The 15,803-nt window shown below is 43.5% G+C and overlaps 1 protein-coding gene across 5 annotated transcripts in view; it reads left to right on the top strand.

The window, feature by feature from the left end:
- The window catches only part of KALRN (kalirin RhoGEF kinase), a 500,698-nt gene that overhangs the window by 437,392 nt on the left and 47,503 nt on the right, over positions 1-15,803 (top strand). For all 5 annotated transcript variants that reach the window (XM_071561941.1, XM_071561942.1, XM_071561944.1 and 2 more), the window contains 5 exons: positions 4,174-4,457; positions 5,225-5,329; positions 10,634-10,764; positions 14,191-14,257; positions 15,422-15,525. In XM_071561941.1, coding sequence (XP_071418042.1) covers positions 4,174-4,457; positions 5,225-5,329; positions 10,634-10,764; positions 14,191-14,257; positions 15,422-15,525 — 691 coding nt within the window. The remainder of the gene's footprint in view (positions 1-4,173; positions 4,458-5,224; positions 5,330-10,633; positions 10,765-14,190; positions 14,258-15,421; positions 15,526-15,803) is intronic.

The following is a 15,803-nucleotide window of genomic DNA, read 5'->3' as shown; positions in this document are numbered from 1 at the left end:
CCATTTTTCAAACACAAGAGCTGTGCTTTTATAGATGTCTCTTCATTTGAGCAACAACGACAAACATTTCATGGCTCCAGCAGTGCAAAAGCTCTGAATGTTAATGCTCTTCAGCCTGGCTAAGTATCTGTCACAGTCCTCTTGCCAGAAGTTTCTTGGAGGTTTGCTAAGGAGTGTTTTAGAAACCATCATTTCTTCTGTCTGAATGACTGGTTTGGCCAGGAAACCAATCTAGCCACATGAGTCTGCTGACCTCCCTACACCCATTTTGCTTCAACAAATACCTTTTTTTAGCCATATGTGTCCTGGGACATTGGTGGGAGGACAACTCCTCATGGCAGACCCGCTGCACTGTGGGGACAGCCACTGCTTTGCTGGTTCTTGTGGGCAGCACCAGCTGCTTGAATTATCACATGATGAGCTGCTGCATCTTTTCCAAAAGCTCTCTGGCTTTTCTTAAGCAAACTATGTTTCCAAACAGCTCTCCTAATGCAGTTTGCAAAGCACATATGTGCTAGTGCTTTGCAAGAGGAGCACGGTGACATGTTCTCCTCTTCCACCTGGTGTCTGGATCTGAGGACAGTATGAAGTGTCATGATTAATGTGTTTGTAGCCGTATGTGCCGCAGAAGCAGTGCAGCTCACACAAGCACAGCATAGAAGGTTGTCTGCTTGTTCTTTCCTGGCAGATTTTTTTGTGTTCCATGTTTCTGTCTCTTATTTCAAGAGCTGTGCTCTTCCTTGAGCTCCAGTCCTGCTTCTGCAACCACATAGATGTGACCTACTTTATGTGCAAAGGAAATCGTTCTCAGCAGGGCTGGCAAACGGCAAATGTGACTTGCTCACAAATGTGTCAAAATTTGCAGTTCCTTTAAAAAAAGTAAAGGAAAAGTAGGTTATGAATGTTGTGTTGTGGACTCTTCGTGTGGCTTTTGGGTAGTTCATGTGTGGTAGTGGTGGGAATTGGGATGATGAGATGGGAATACTTTGTACATGTGTAGTGTGCTGGTTGGAGAACAGTCACCCAACCACTAAGGGCTGTCATGGTGGCTGGGGAGCAGGGACATTCATACCAGTCCTTCTCTCCCACCTACCTGCCTATCCTCCAGCTAGAGGGGACCGTGCTACCATGTAAAGGCAAGATAAGGCTGTGTTTCCAGTCTTGGGCTGCATGGGATCTGTCCCAAGTGGCTTACAGTGCTCAGCTACAGCAGTTCAACAAACAAGGAGGGAGAAGGGGACTTTGTATCTGCCAGGACTACACACAGCATGGCATGACTAAAATTTAGTAACCCCTTGGTAAACAGCCTTTTTCATCACCAAAGGCATGACCTTGAGCAGAAAAATCCAGAGCCTTGTTCAAGTGGGATTGTTGCACAGTATAACACGCCACCCTCTGGAAACCTGTGGGTTGGCTTTCACCATGGCTGGTGGCTCTTGAGGGCTTATGTTTTGTCTGCAGAGGTTTCCTGACTCTGCGTTAAACTTTGGACAAAATTCTTGAACGTGGGGAGGGTGAGCTGTGGGCCTTCTCAGGACTGGGACTGTTTCTGCCCACCTGCTCCTTTCGCAGGAATGACAGGGGACAACTGACTGTTGCTTCCCCAGGATGGCTGAGCAAAGACTGCCATCACGGGAGAGGTGCTATGTGTCTGTTCATGTCCTTGCTGTGGCTGTGCTGCCTCGGAAAAGGAGAGGGAGGCAGCAAGGCTGGGGCCTGGCCCTGTTTATAAACCCAGAGCTGTTTTATGGTGGAAAGGGAGGTCCGTGCCCCTTCCCTCATGGACCTCAGGGTTCCTTTATTAGGCTGTGCCTCAAGCCTGCTGGGCTGAGGTATGATCACATGTCTCAGTAGCAAAACTTTGGGGTGGATGGGGTTGTCCCAGGCTCCAGTAGCCTCCTGTCAACTCTGTTCCCTTACCAAAAGTTAAATTGGCAGTTTACCCTCAGCTGGAGGTAGGGCTTTGGACTACATCATTTAAAAGCTGTAGCAAAAGCCTCTCTGTACTTTAATCAACTGAGATAGGGCAAGATCAGCTTGTTCAGTCCTCCTCAACCTCCCACCAAGCCCAGTCCCAGCAGAGGCAGTGAGTCTGCATTATGGCTGCTTGCCCCGAATCATCCCTCGGAGTGGCAGCCTCACAGAGTGATCGCTTCTAGCATTTCTCCTTCTGTGACTGCAGCCCAGCCCCCTTTGCACCAGTAATGGCCAAAGTTAATCCTCCTGTAGCAGTAGTGGGAACATGGGCACCTGAGTGCACTCCTCTTGTCAAAGCCCCTTGGCCAGGAGCCCCTCAAACTTCCCCCACTGCCCGCGGGGCTTTCGGTGCTGCCAAGGGGCGAGGGCACGTGGAAAGTCAAAATCACCATAGTGAAACCCTGAATTTTGCTAACACAAGGTGCACTGATAAACTCACAGAGCATCACGTGGAGCCTGCGAGGGGCAACTATCCAAAGCCTATTGAGTGGAAGATAAGCTGGCCCCTGATAAACATTATCTTGCACTAGTTGATTTAACGCCACTTCATGTACATGAAATAACATCAACAGGAGCTGGCTAAACCCAGGCCTTTGTGAGATAAGACTGCTACTTTGCCCTTACAGAGGAATGTCAGAAAGCCACCTGGATCCATTCCCCTCCCAGCCCCTCTCTCACTCCTGCTGTTGTCAAAAGACAGATGATTTGGATTTTCTTCCTCTCTGGGAACTGACCTTTAACTTTCTCTAGCTTGTTAAAATTATTTCTGTATGTTCTAAAAATCGAACTTTTGACTTCATGTATGTAATAAATTATTGGTTCAAGTTCTGAGTGAGGCTGTGTATGGTTATACAATATTCTGACTCTCACAGTCTGCGTTGTGCAAGCTGACAAACAAGGCAGGCTGCAGTCTCTGCTCCATGCACAGCCAGCTGGGAGCAGCAGCTTTGCCCAGAGGGGATACCAGCTCTGCATGCAGGTAGCAGGAACTGGCTTCTAAAACAACACAGGTAATGGTTCTCTGGGAGAGTAGCTGTCCCTCAGCATGTGTGCAACCCAGCGTCTCTAAGGATACTTACTGCTGAACTGAGAATGTCTCAATGCACCAGGCTATATTCATGTGTTCTAACTTAGGGTTTTGGTTCCTGCTGGGGCAGATAAAAGGTTCTGAGATAACAATCTAAAATGTTTAATAACATCAGCTGACTGTTTTCTGGTGTGTGGCCTGAGTTGTATCTTACCGGAGTGTGACAATGTCTGAATTTTGTGAAAAAAACTTCATCTTAAACTGTGGGATTAAACATCACAGTCCCTGATTGCTCCTGGGGAGGGAGTTGTTTTGCCTTGGTTTCAGAAAGTTGAAAGCAGGGCACTTGTTCCTAAAGGGCAATTGAGAAATCTTTGAGCAACTTGTTTGTTTTGGTTTTAAAGCCATACTGACATTGGCACATCTCTGGTGTGTTGCGTTTGTGGGGAGTAAGGGAGATTGCACCCTTTTCTAAGGTGCTAGTCTGAACATGTGTATGGAAGACTGTGGGTTAAACCATTTCAGTAGAATCTCCTGCTTTGATACAATGGAACTATTTGTTAATTTTAAGCCTATCCTGTGTCTTATTATTGAGAGTTTCCTTTTATTTGAATAGTTTGTTATCTTTTGCAATCGTTCATTCCAGTTTCTTAGTTTTAGGGAATGTATGAACTTTTCTGGCAGAGTGCTTTCAGGGGCAAAAGAGATAATTTTAAGGTGCTTCAAAAGTTAAGTAGTCTAACTTACAATGATGTAATTGGAGTCTGGAAACAGCCGAGAAACAATTACGAAATTGGAACCTGAGAGTGGGTTGGTGGCTGTCAGGTCTCCTGTAGCAATCTGCTTTTTGTGCTTATTTTCTTCCTGGCAATTCACAATGAAATTGTGGGAAGAAGCTGAGAAATTCATCATTTAGCATGAAAGTCAGACTTTGCTGCCTGTGATCTTTCACGTAGGAAATGAGAGAGGTGTAGGATTGTGGGAAATACCCGTTGCAGGGCATATTCCTCTCTCTGGTGTGCAATAAAGTTTACACAATGTCCATAGGTCACAAAGCCTTTCATTAAGGCAACTTGTATTTTCATGCTTGGTATTGCCAAGTGCTTGACATGTACCAGGGAATAGAGGAGGTGCTGCTATGAGCTCTCACCTGCGTCGTTTTCTTCCAGACGCCTATTCAGTCTCTGCCAATGACAACGGGGGCAAGTCTGATTCAGTGGCCAACTTACAACCTCAGCCATCCCTCAACTCCATCCAGAGCTCTCCCGGCCCCAAGCGCTCAACCAACACCCTGAAGAAATGGTTGACTAGTCCTGTGCGCCGGCTGAACAGCGGGAAGACTGAGAGCAACATCAAGAAACAAAAGAAGGTGCGAGATGGCCGGAAGAGCTTTGACCTCGGCTCGCCAAAGACTGGAGATGAAACCACTCCCCAGGGAGACAGTGCAGATGAGGTGTGTGGGGGGTTTGTCGGGGGGAAGACCATACCTCCAGTGGTCTCTTCTATGGTGTGTGAGTCACGCTTGTGTAAACGCAGTTCCCTTGGAGTCTGGGTCTAGAGGGAACAGCGAATCCTATGTAGAATCACATTGTTTAAAGCTGTGTCGCAAACAGCTTTGTTATCCAAAGAGCAATGGAATATATAGGGAACAGCATTTCAGAGTTTGAAAGTATTATTGTCCTTTGCCCAGATTTTTAATAGCTTTTTAGAAAGCTGCCAAGGATAGAAATTACGTTATTCTTGAGCAGCAGAGCTTCATATCAGCTTTATCCTACCATGGCAGTGTAATTCCTTATTGAAAGAAAATACTCAGAGAAATAACCATGTTTCGGTTAAATCTACTATGTACCAAAATGGTGCTTTCCTGATAAAGTGAATGAAGAATTAAATGCCAAAAATGCAGAAGACATTACCTGAACACAAGGAAGAGGAACACGTTTTAAAACCTATACATTAAACAGTTCTTATTTTAATGAATAAAATACTATTCTATCAGCACACAGCTGTAACTGCCTTAGGTGCTTGGCTGACCTGTAAACTGTATTTGTGTAAGCCATAGAATGCACCAGGATTAACCATCAAAACTTAATTCTTTATTGCTTCTCTTCTATTACCATTCTCTCCACCCAAAGAAATACTGAGCCTGGTGGTAGGGCTCAGATATCTAAAAAGATAAGAGCAACCCATCCCTGCTTCTAATTATATCTAACTTTTCTTCAGAAGAGCAAGAAGGGTTGGGGAGAAGATGAACCAGATGAAGAGTCTCACACACCTCTTCCTCCTCCTATGAAGATTTTTGACAATGATCCAACCCAAGATGAGATGGTAAGGCCTCCTCTACTATGTAATTTTTCTGTTTAAGTGCATTTGTTGCATAGCTGTATCACAGTGGTTTTGTAGTGGTCATCTAGTATCCAGGGCCTGGACTTGTGGTTGTGAGACTCCTCTGTGCAAATCATAATCTAATACCTTTCTCCAACTGGATTTACAAATAGCACTGATAAGCAACTTAGTCCTGGCATGCCATTTTGGGACAGGTCGATTGTGTGTCTGTGCTGGGTGTGGTCAGGACCTGCATTCAGACTAATAGTGTGTGTTTTCTGTGTCTGATTTTAAAGTGCTGTTGGTGTCTGGCTGTAGCAGTAGAAATGATATTTGATGGCACCATGCTGGTGGTGGTAGTTCTGTGATGTTACCTAGAGTCTCTTGAGCATTAAGTCTGAATTTGCCATCATAGATGGCACAGTGGCTTGCAGAGTTCTTCAGCTGGTCTCTTGGACTTGGGGTAAGAATCTATGAGTGTGGCTGTCAGTGGTTTGCATTTACAGTCAGTGCAGGTCCTGTCTGCACATGTCCTCCTCCACCCTTTCCTGGTGCTGTTGTCTCCCTTGTAGAAAACTATCCTCCTGTTTAGCAGTTTTCCTGCTTTCCTGCTGACATCTGTTTTTAGCACTGCCGCTTCTGTATCACTGTCCTCTGATTGTAATTGCTGCAGGCAAAGAAGCAAGGGGAGGGGAGATTAATAAATTGTCAGAAAAAAAACCAACCCAGAATGTTCTTGGGGAAGGTTCAGGCAGGAGTTTGGAAATACAGAGATAGAAGGATGTAAATATTTCTGGGACTCGAGGAGCAGAGTGATGGAGTAAAGGATTTGGGGGCTTTCTGCTAATCTGTTAGGAAATGTTATGACATTGTGGTGGCAGTAAGACCAGAAGGAAGCAGCTGGAGTCGTGGACTCTTGCCCTTTGAGTGCTGCGTGTGCTGCTGGCTGTCTGGAGAGGGGCAGAGGCGAAAGGTCGGCGAAGCAGAGCTGTGGTGGATCCATGCCCAGCACAAGAGCTGTTGCTCCTGGCTTGTTCCCCATGGAATTTAGCTGAATTTTTGGGGGTTAGCTTGCTTTTTGTTTTGAGGGTGTTAGTTTTGTTTTGGATGTTTAAAGAAAAACAAAACTGATTTAGGTCAGGTCACTATTTTTGGTGTCCAACATGCCATGTGGCTTCAGTATTTCTTAAATACATTTCTGACAGCGTAAATGTTATGGAACTAAACTGTTTTCTGCTTCAGATGTCTGAGCTTTACCAAGTGTTTTGGCATCCTGTTTCTTCACCCACTCCTAACAGAGAAGATTAAATAGAGCAAGATGCATCTGAAACCCTTCTTTCTCTCTGTTTTGCTTCCCCTACTCAACTTTTTGTCATGAGAATAAAAAAACTAAAGCTCACAAATTGGGGTCCTGAATTCCCTGGTACAGGAGCATCAGGTTAGAGCCATGCTGGAGCTGAAAGCTCCCTAACAGTGTTAATTTGAGCACAGCTCCTTGCTCAAGTCCCACCTCTGTGTCTACAGGCCTGGGCTTAGGTTGGCCCAGCAGCAGCAGCAGCAGCAGCATGGGGCAGTAACCGTGGTAGGTGGGAGTTGTCTGCGTGGTGTGGGAGGTGACACTTGTCTCTGAGCCCATCTGCAAGGCAGCAGTAATCATGCCTCACTGGTCCTGGAGGCTCTTATAAAGACAAATTGCAAGATCTCTTCATATTAGAAATTTATAATTTGCTCCCCAGGAGATAGAAATACCATATTTTGATTTTTCACATACAAACTAAGCTCTTGTCAATCACAGAAGTTTTATCTAACCCCAAAAGTCTTGTAGGAAGCAAATGTTTCCATGCTTCATTCAAAATCCTGCAGTTATTTACTTTTCAGAGATACTGAGCGATTTTAGTTAAAATAAAGGAGTGCAAGAGCTGTTTAGTGCCTCCAAAACTGGACTACTCCTGCTGGAATGGTTATGTTCGGTGGTTATCGTCAATGTATTTGTCCAGTATCTCTCTGAAGTCCTTATTTTCAGCCTTTTTTTTCCCCCTGCATTGCAGGTGAACCAGGCTGTCTAAGCTTTCACATTTTTGTGAGATTCCTGCATTACCAGCCTAATTCCTCAATTACCAGCCTGATTACTTGTAGTTTTTGTTGTTGTAATTGGAACTGCTGATTAGATGTATTATTTGTGAAAGACAGGACTATGAGTGGCAATCTGTTCATGTTTCTGCTCTATCACAAGGCTTTTGGTTAGGATTAATCTCCTTTAACTTTTTTTCTTCTCCTGGGGCTGTGTCACTCAACAGGAGCAACCTTCCCAAAGGGCTGCTGAAAGAGGTGTCCAGCTGCCTAATTCCTGCCATCATGTTTCCATGTCTCACTCCCCAGCACTATTTAATCTCAGATGTGTGTTTGTTGGCACCTGCACAGTGACTTTGCTGAAGTAGCTGCTCTACAGAAGACTTTTATTAAGAAGCTCAGAGATGAATAAATTTTTTCGTAATTTTACTGCAAAATTTATAAAAATTAACCATGCTTAATCTGTGTCAGCCTGCTAAAAGCAGGTTACCAAAGGGCTTATAGTTTTAGTCAGTGCTTGTATTACCTTCAGAAGAAATGTATGTACAGGTGAGCTAATAAATTCCAATTCCCATACCTATCAAGTGGCTTTGGATGTTTAAAGTGAGGTTTCCTAGGACAAAGATCAAGGAGTGATATGCCCTTATAGAGCAAAAATCTTAAACTAAAACTGAGTATTTCACACAGAGCCATGGGGGTGTTTGGGAGCACATTGAAGAGGTCTCAGTGTTTCTGGAGATATGTAAGTGGAGACATCCAAAGACATGACATGATGTCAGGCACCTAAAATTGAATACCTGTGACTAACAGGAATAGAGAGGCGAGACTGAAAATATTTTAACTAATGTCAATAGGGAAAAGTGGGCATTTGCAAAGAATGCTTCTGCCCTCATGTGCCAGGGACCCAGGATAGATGAGACATGTAGGGGTGTTTTCTCTCCACTGGTTGCAGAGAAGGGACAGTTATACATTTTAGATGGCTGAAGTTGCATGAAGGGGAGATGTCATCCAAGTTTGTTTGGAGTTGCAATTGATCTGTGGGGAAGGGAGAGGGAATGGTTCCCACCTCCCTCCCTCCCTCCCATATTGCCTGTAATTCCATGTGTACCTTGTGCTTAACTGCATTTATTAAATATGTATGTGTGTGGGAGGGGGTACTTTCTTACATCTGCAGTAAGTTGATCAATTTTCTGGAGTCTGTTAGACCGTAGATGTCCTTTGAAGGAGGAACCAGCAGACTTTAAGGGTATTGTAACCTGTTTGTAAATGAACTTGAGTTCTCTGACACTGTTCTCTGGTTCCCAGTCTTGGAAATGCTGCAGGGAGACACACAGCCAGAAGTGGATGGCTACTCTCTGCCTGTGTGATACGGCGACACTCGCTCACCTGACCGTGCATGTGGCCCTCTAACCCTCCAGCTCCCGCGCTCATTCTCCTGTCTCAGAAGCTCCTTTGCTGACCGCTTGATTTCCTACTCCCTTCTTGTCCTTTTAACTTGCTTTTCCTTTGCAACCTGGTGTCTTGCAGTCCTCTTCTTTGCTAGCTGCTCGACAGAGCTCCTCTGATGTCCCAACTGCTGCGGATCTTGTCAGTGCAATAGAAAAGTTGGTCAAAACTAAGCTGGTAAGTTTAGTGTTGTGAAAACTGTGTACACAACAGGCCTGATATGACTCTAGGGAACTACTTCAAAGGCTACCTCTTGTTTCTTGTTTCCTTGCTTTCTACCTTCATCTGCTATGCTTTTCTTAGCCCCGTGTGCTCTGCTTCTCAGTAGTGAGTAACATTTTTGCTTCCCATGTGAGATGCAGCCCACATCTCACGTTTGCTCTGCGCTTCATAGTCCAAAGTCGCTTCTGGAGTGGGCTTTGCAGAGCATAAGCTATTGTACTGTTCTCTTTCTGGGGTCTGTTGGTATTCAAATATTTTACACAGTGGGATGTTTTGTTTGTTTTGTTTTAAAGCTTGTTCTGAGGCACAGGAGTTTTACTACCTGAATTTGTTTGGTATTCTGGTTTCTCTGAAAAGACCCTCTAAAGAGTAGAACTGCTTAAACCACAGCTGTGCTTTAATTTTACAAAGATTCATGTGTCGCTTTTAATCTGCCTTGTCAACTCTTTCTTACAGGGAGTGGAATAAGCAATAAAAATGCTCTGGGATTAATTTGTTCAATAATTTCAGCGTCGTACGCTCTCCCTGTCTGATCCCACGTCTGTTGAACAAGGAGTAAATCCTGTTCCATATCCTAGCTTCTCTTAAGTTTTCCCTGAGCAGTTCAAAATGTTAATATCAAAGCTAAATATTTTCCTACATGTTCCAGGACCTCTAAAATTAACTAAATGCTTTCTTTGAACAAGCTTAATGTAATAAACAAGTGAGGATTAAAGCAGGGTTATGATGGGCCTACAGAGGTTCATTTTCTTACATATACTGGAAGGATGAAGAGAGTGAAAAAATACCACCCCCCCAGTGATCATTAAATTACTGCAACTCTGTACAAGCAGCTTTATCTAGTAAATAATTTCAGAGGGTTTTGATATTTTCTCAATTTGACATCTTGATACATGAAGAGAACCAGCATTCATAGAGTGCTTGATAAGCAGTGAGAGGTGAAGGAGTTCTTTATGGGAAACCAAGAAGGATATTCCCAGAAAATTTACTCAAAATAGTTTTATTCCATCGAGGGACTAACAAATTGAAAAGTATTTCATTAATCCAGTTAGACATATTTTTGGAGAATATTTTGTTTTCTCTCCCCCGCATACAGTCTATTAGACCATTACAATTACTTTCCAGGGATTTGGGGGAAACTAATTGTTATGGAATGTTGCTGTGTGTCTATCTATGTCTGCTTCTTTTTGTTTTACTATACTACAAGAATCCCCATTCAGCTTTTGGCAGAGAAACTTTGACCACATGTAGCCTAACAGTGGTCCTGATTGAGACATCAGAGTATTTCCAGGTTGTTTTGAAATAACTGGGAAGAGTTTTCTCTTCTCAGGGCTACTGAAACATCTTTTTCCCCTTCTAACAGAAGGACATCTGTTTTAATGCTCTTTTTTGTGGGGTCCTACCTCAGGCTATAACTATTTTGGTTATGTTTCATTAAGTCCTGCAGGAAAGGATTGCTGAGTACTCTTCTTGTTTTTAACTGTGATGTTGTTTGCAGGACTGACTCAAATACTTATGCTGGAGTTCAAGGACAATGCTTATTCTGTTGTTCTTTGGGGTTTTTTTTAGACCCTTGAAGGAGGATCTTACCGAGGAAGCTTGAAAGATGCCACTGGCTGCTTAAATGAAGGAATGACACCTTCAACTCCCCCACGAAACCTTGAAGAGGAACAAAAAGCCAAAGCAATGAGAGGCAGGATGTAAGTTGTATTGCTGGTTCTTCTTTCCAGATTATGCACACAAGGACACGTAGCAGCAATGAAAAGTGAATAAGGATGGAACTGGGAGCAAAATTGTGTTCTGCTTGCTTCTAGTTTTTGTTAAACTATAAAAACACTTCATAAAAGCACTTCCACACACAGAAGTTCATCATCACTCTAAAATGTACAGCTTTTACCCCAGATAGCAAATATCTATTGCTGTAAAAGCCTCTGAACATCCAAACAGGTATTACTGAGATGTTTGCATTGGTAATTACTGCATTGCCAGAGGTGAAATCAGCTCTCAGAGGGGAATATGTGGTCGACCTTGGTAGCTACCTTCAAGGAATAGAACAGAGAATCCCACTAGAATTTTTTGAATGAGATGATAGTTTTTTGCCTTAGTTGTTGGCAAAGGCAGGGACAGGATTCAGATGCATCTGTAGTGAGCCACGGAATAGGAAGTTTCATTTGGGAAACCTACATGTTCATGGTAATGAGAGAGAAAAGAAATGGTGACGGCTCATGAAAGTTATTTTCTAAATTTATATATACACTCCTTTAGAAGTTACAAAAATAACACTTGTCCCTTCAAAGCCTGTAATGATTAAAGCATTTCTTAAATGCATGGTTCAGCTGAAGAACTCAGAGAATGGGTGAAACAAAATCAAGGATTATATGAATGAGAGCTGAGGTAGCTGTTTTCTTTATATCATCTCATGTGCTAACAACAGTAACTGCAACAATCTAATCAAATGGTAGACTGAGGGGGAAGTAACATTCCATATAGCTCTCATTGGAGGTGGAAAGGTGAGAGGTGGAAGAAGAGCAGCCTATATGGGAAAGATGCCAAGCAGGGAAGGAAACCAAGCCAGGGAGAAAGAGGTAATTAAGAGTAGAAGAGGAAGTAGGAGCAAAGTGTCACAGGTCTGTGAAAGCCATACTTTGCTCCTGAAGTTTGTTGTAGGAAGCCAGAGAAGCAATATAGTGAAGAACTGGAGCAACTGCTAGCAACAGAAAGGGACATGACACTCCTGAATGTGTTTCTGAATGGGAGAAGTTTTCTACTAGTCAGCCCTTCTGCAGGGTACATCTGTGTCTAGAAATGTCTCCCCAAACCTCCTCAATGTTGCAGATTCTGGACTTTCTCTGGTACCAATTCATTAATTAGGTAACTGGCAGCAAACTGCAGGCTGCAGTTTTAGTGCAGAGACCTCTGGCACTGTAAGCATAGCTACAGGAACACTCCAGTGTGTGATGCTTTTGGCAGGGGAAGTGGTAGTGTGTTATGTGTAATTAATTAGTAGCTGCCAGAATTCCAAACACCAGGATGTTTAGGAGCACCTGTTAGTGGCTTTCAGCACAAGACATCTGCCTCCCCTCCAGCTCCTTTGTGTCTGTGTTCTGTATCTCTACAGCTTGCTGGGTTGAATTCCACAGTCATGTGAGGCAGCTGAACTCCCAGCTCAAGCTGTGATCCCCCAGTTCTCCAAAAAACAGCAGCTGAACCCTTGCACAGGCATAGGCAGTAATGTCCTCTATCCCAGCACACATGTGCCAGCAGCTGGCCCTGGTGTCAGGAAACTCCTATTCCATCAGGCTTGATTGCTGCATTTCTAGGAGCAGTAAGACCATAGTCTTATTAAGTGTCATTATTCAGTGTGGGTCGAATACAGAGTTACCAAGATATCTGGATAGTCAGACTTAATCAGAAGTGAGTTTGTGCCATTTTAAATAAAGGTGTGTGGTCAATACCTGCTGGTCACCAGGGCATTTTGCAAGCAACTGCCTGCCCTTGCTCCATGTTATTAGAGGAGGAGATGAGTGAACTTGAATTTTTGCCTGCATACTTCTTAAAAACCTTGAATTTGGGAGTACCTCTAGGGAGCCGTTTTTCTGCTTGCTAGGAAGAGGGGAGCTGAGAAAGTGCTGGCACTGAGTTTCAAGTAAGCAGTGGAGGTGCAGACCTAATAGAGGTGTAAATTTTCAGGTTTTGCCTGTTCCACAGAAACCTGGTTGCTGCACTGATTTTTAATAAACACCCACCTTCCTGAATGACCTGCAGCACTTGCTGCTTCATTTTTAGAGCAGAATTTGGCCATGTAACCTTGCAGGAGGGAAGGGTTCTCCCCATTCCCTCAGCAGCTCTTTGTGCTTTTGGGGGGCAATGCAAATGGAGGGTGGTGGGAGCTGAAAAGTACCCAAGTACGTCCCAGCACCCCTCCCAGGGCAGAGGGGATGTGTGAGCCCCTCACAAGGGCACAGTGGGTCAGCCAGCAAGAGGGGCTGACCTGCTCAGGCCACATGGTGCTGTGCTGTGAAAGAGCAGCCTGTTGCCTCTTGCCCTGCACATGTTTGCTGCCCAGGCACACAACTTGGCAGGGCACTTGGGAGAGCACAAGCATCTGGCATGGCTGCTGCCAGCCCTGTCTTCTGCCAAGGGGGATGGATTTCACTCTCAAATGAACAAGAAGCTGTTTGACCTTTTTCTGCCACGTGTCCTAAGAATTGCCTCCTCTTTGTCTAAGCAGGAGACACATTGGGAGCGCAGTGGAAACAGGATTTATTTTCTCAGAAACTTCTCCTAACTAAGTCTCTCCTTGTAATGCTACTCTGTTTTCTTTTCCTTATAGGTGTATTAAATCAAGCTTTTATCTTAGCACTGTTTGCCCTCAGCCCTATCACTTCAAGTGGGTCAGTCTGCTGATTGATGTGGACAGAGTGATATTAGACATGAAAACACTACTCTATCTAGTTAGCCTTATTATTGCTGTGGCAAACTTGGGCACAGATGGAGTTTATTTGTCACGAGCCAAATCTCTGTATTGGCGTATTTGAGAGACAAACTGTCTGCAGCAAGCTGTAACTTTTTGAAATTGTCCTCGAAAGAACATGATGTGGTTAGTCAGTTTGACTTACATAGGAGGGGCTTTTTTTAGGTTGCTGTTGTTTGCATGTATCAGGCCTTCATTAGATGACTCTCCTACCCAGGATTATTAGCTCTGAAATCAGTGTTAAAACATTTGGCACCCACACATAGATTACCTAGTCTAAAAGTTTAAGCTCTTAGTTATGACTGGAGCAAGAAATCTTCTCCTGCTTGGTGCAAAATGGGTCAGGACATGTCTCAGTCGTTCTCAGGGGGGCTGTTTAGGGAATGGAGGGGAGATCAGGGAGGGGTAGTTCAAAGTACAGGCAGCCGGTTGTGCTGCTGATCTTGCACCATCCTGGGCTGTGGGGGCAAAGAGGGATAGTAGAAAAGAGTGGTTAAGAAAATTGAGACTACCCTGACCTGAAACGTGACATTTTTGTCATTTGCATTCCACTGAGCTCCTAGTGAGTGACAAGTGAGACATGTTACGTGATAAAAGGAGCAAAGTAACATCAAGGAATATGGTCAAGTACGTGTGTTCTGTTTTAATATAGGTTTGTCTTAAATGAGCTGGTCCAGACTGAAAAAGACTACGTCAAAGACTTGGGAACTGTTGTGGAGGTGAGCTGAAGCAAACCCTGCTATGCAAAATGTTTTCCCACTATAAAGCACCATGCTGACAAGTGACAACAACAGAAAATACAGCATGAGAAACAAACTGCTTTATTTTGCACTCTGCTTCCATGGTCCCCTTCTCATGTTGACAGAAACAAGAAGAAATGCCTTTGGAAACTATTTTTGTTTCCATCTAACAAATGTTGTATTTTAGGTTCAACTCCAGTGTGCAAAGGTTTTTCTTGGCTACCCTGCTTGTGACAAATGCTTTCTGCTGCAATGCCGCCTTGGGGGCAGTGGTGGAGAATAACTTAGGCTCCTACCACTTATTTCATGCTTTTCTTCCTGTCATATTGAGTAATGGTAACACATGCTTTACTTGAGTTTGCACCTCGACCAGTGTTCTGTGTCTGAGTACATTTATAGAAGCTGGGCTTGGATCTGTGTTGAGGTGCCTGTGTGGCCCATGGATTAGTGTTTTGCAAAAAAGCCTGAGATAAACTAGAGTTTTGGATTTTTTCTGTTAAATATAAGTCTTGTTTGTTTGTTTTTTAAGCTTCAACTTTTGAAGTTCCTTAGGGATCACCTGTCAATTCAACTCACTTGCAGGGTCCAGTTTTTGTCTCAGCAAGGACTCAAATCTGGAGGCATGTGATTCACTGGTGGTATTTGCTAGTCCAAGGAGAATTATCAGCCTCTCTGGTTTTCAGCAGCTTCCAAGCTTGAAGACCTTTGTGTTATGTTCTGTTTACATCATGCACCACTGACAAACCTGACAGGGCTGCAGTGCTCCAAAGGCTTGCAAATAAACTCTCAGGAGGTGTGAAAAATCCTGTTCATGTGACTCTTTAAACTTGCTCCTTGGCTTTGTGCTCCCACAAAACACTCATAGTGATGAATGAAAGAACTCTGTAGAGAGTCTGACTTCTTCCTCTTACTTAGAGAAGCCAAGAGCTTAATAAACTACTTTAACTTTTATCTTAAAATTGCACTTGTCATTTCAATTATGTCTAATAATGGTTTGTGTAAATATTGTAGATATTCTAAACAAATCCTTTAACCTTTTCTTTTAAGCAAACTGTCTAACTTAAAGTATCTAGTTGGGTTTCTGATTTTAAATTGTATGAAAGATATTTTAAGCATGTTGATCTCTGATCCTTAATCCTGAAGGGCTTCATGAAGAGGATGGAAGAAAAAGGAGTTTCTGAAGATATGAAAGGGAAAGACAAGATTGTGTTTGGCAATATTCACCAGATCTATGACTGGCACAAAGAGTAAGTTTTTGGTTTAGTTCATTTATAAGCACCTTTCTAACCACTGTCCATAAAGGAATGGGCTGTATGGTGTCTCTATGTCTAAGATGCCTTTAACTGAACATCAGCAGGTTGTTAAAGGCTGAACTTCCAAAGGATGTTGCATCTTTTTAAATGGTTTCTGTTGGTTTGTGAGTGCTGCTTAATAACTTCACAAGTCATGGCTACCTTGAATCCCAAGAATATGTTCTGATTCATGTGCTTTTAGCCACAGTTTCATGATACACTAAATCCTAATA

This window comes from Pithys albifrons, chromosome 8, assembly GCF_047495875.1.
Source record: "Pithys albifrons albifrons isolate INPA30051 chromosome 8, PitAlb_v1, whole genome shotgun sequence".
Taxonomy (NCBI): Eukaryota; Metazoa; Chordata; class Aves; order Passeriformes; family Thamnophilidae; genus Pithys; species Pithys albifrons.
Note: the sequence above shows the minus strand (reverse complement) of the source record. Positions and strands in the feature narration are given on the sequence as shown.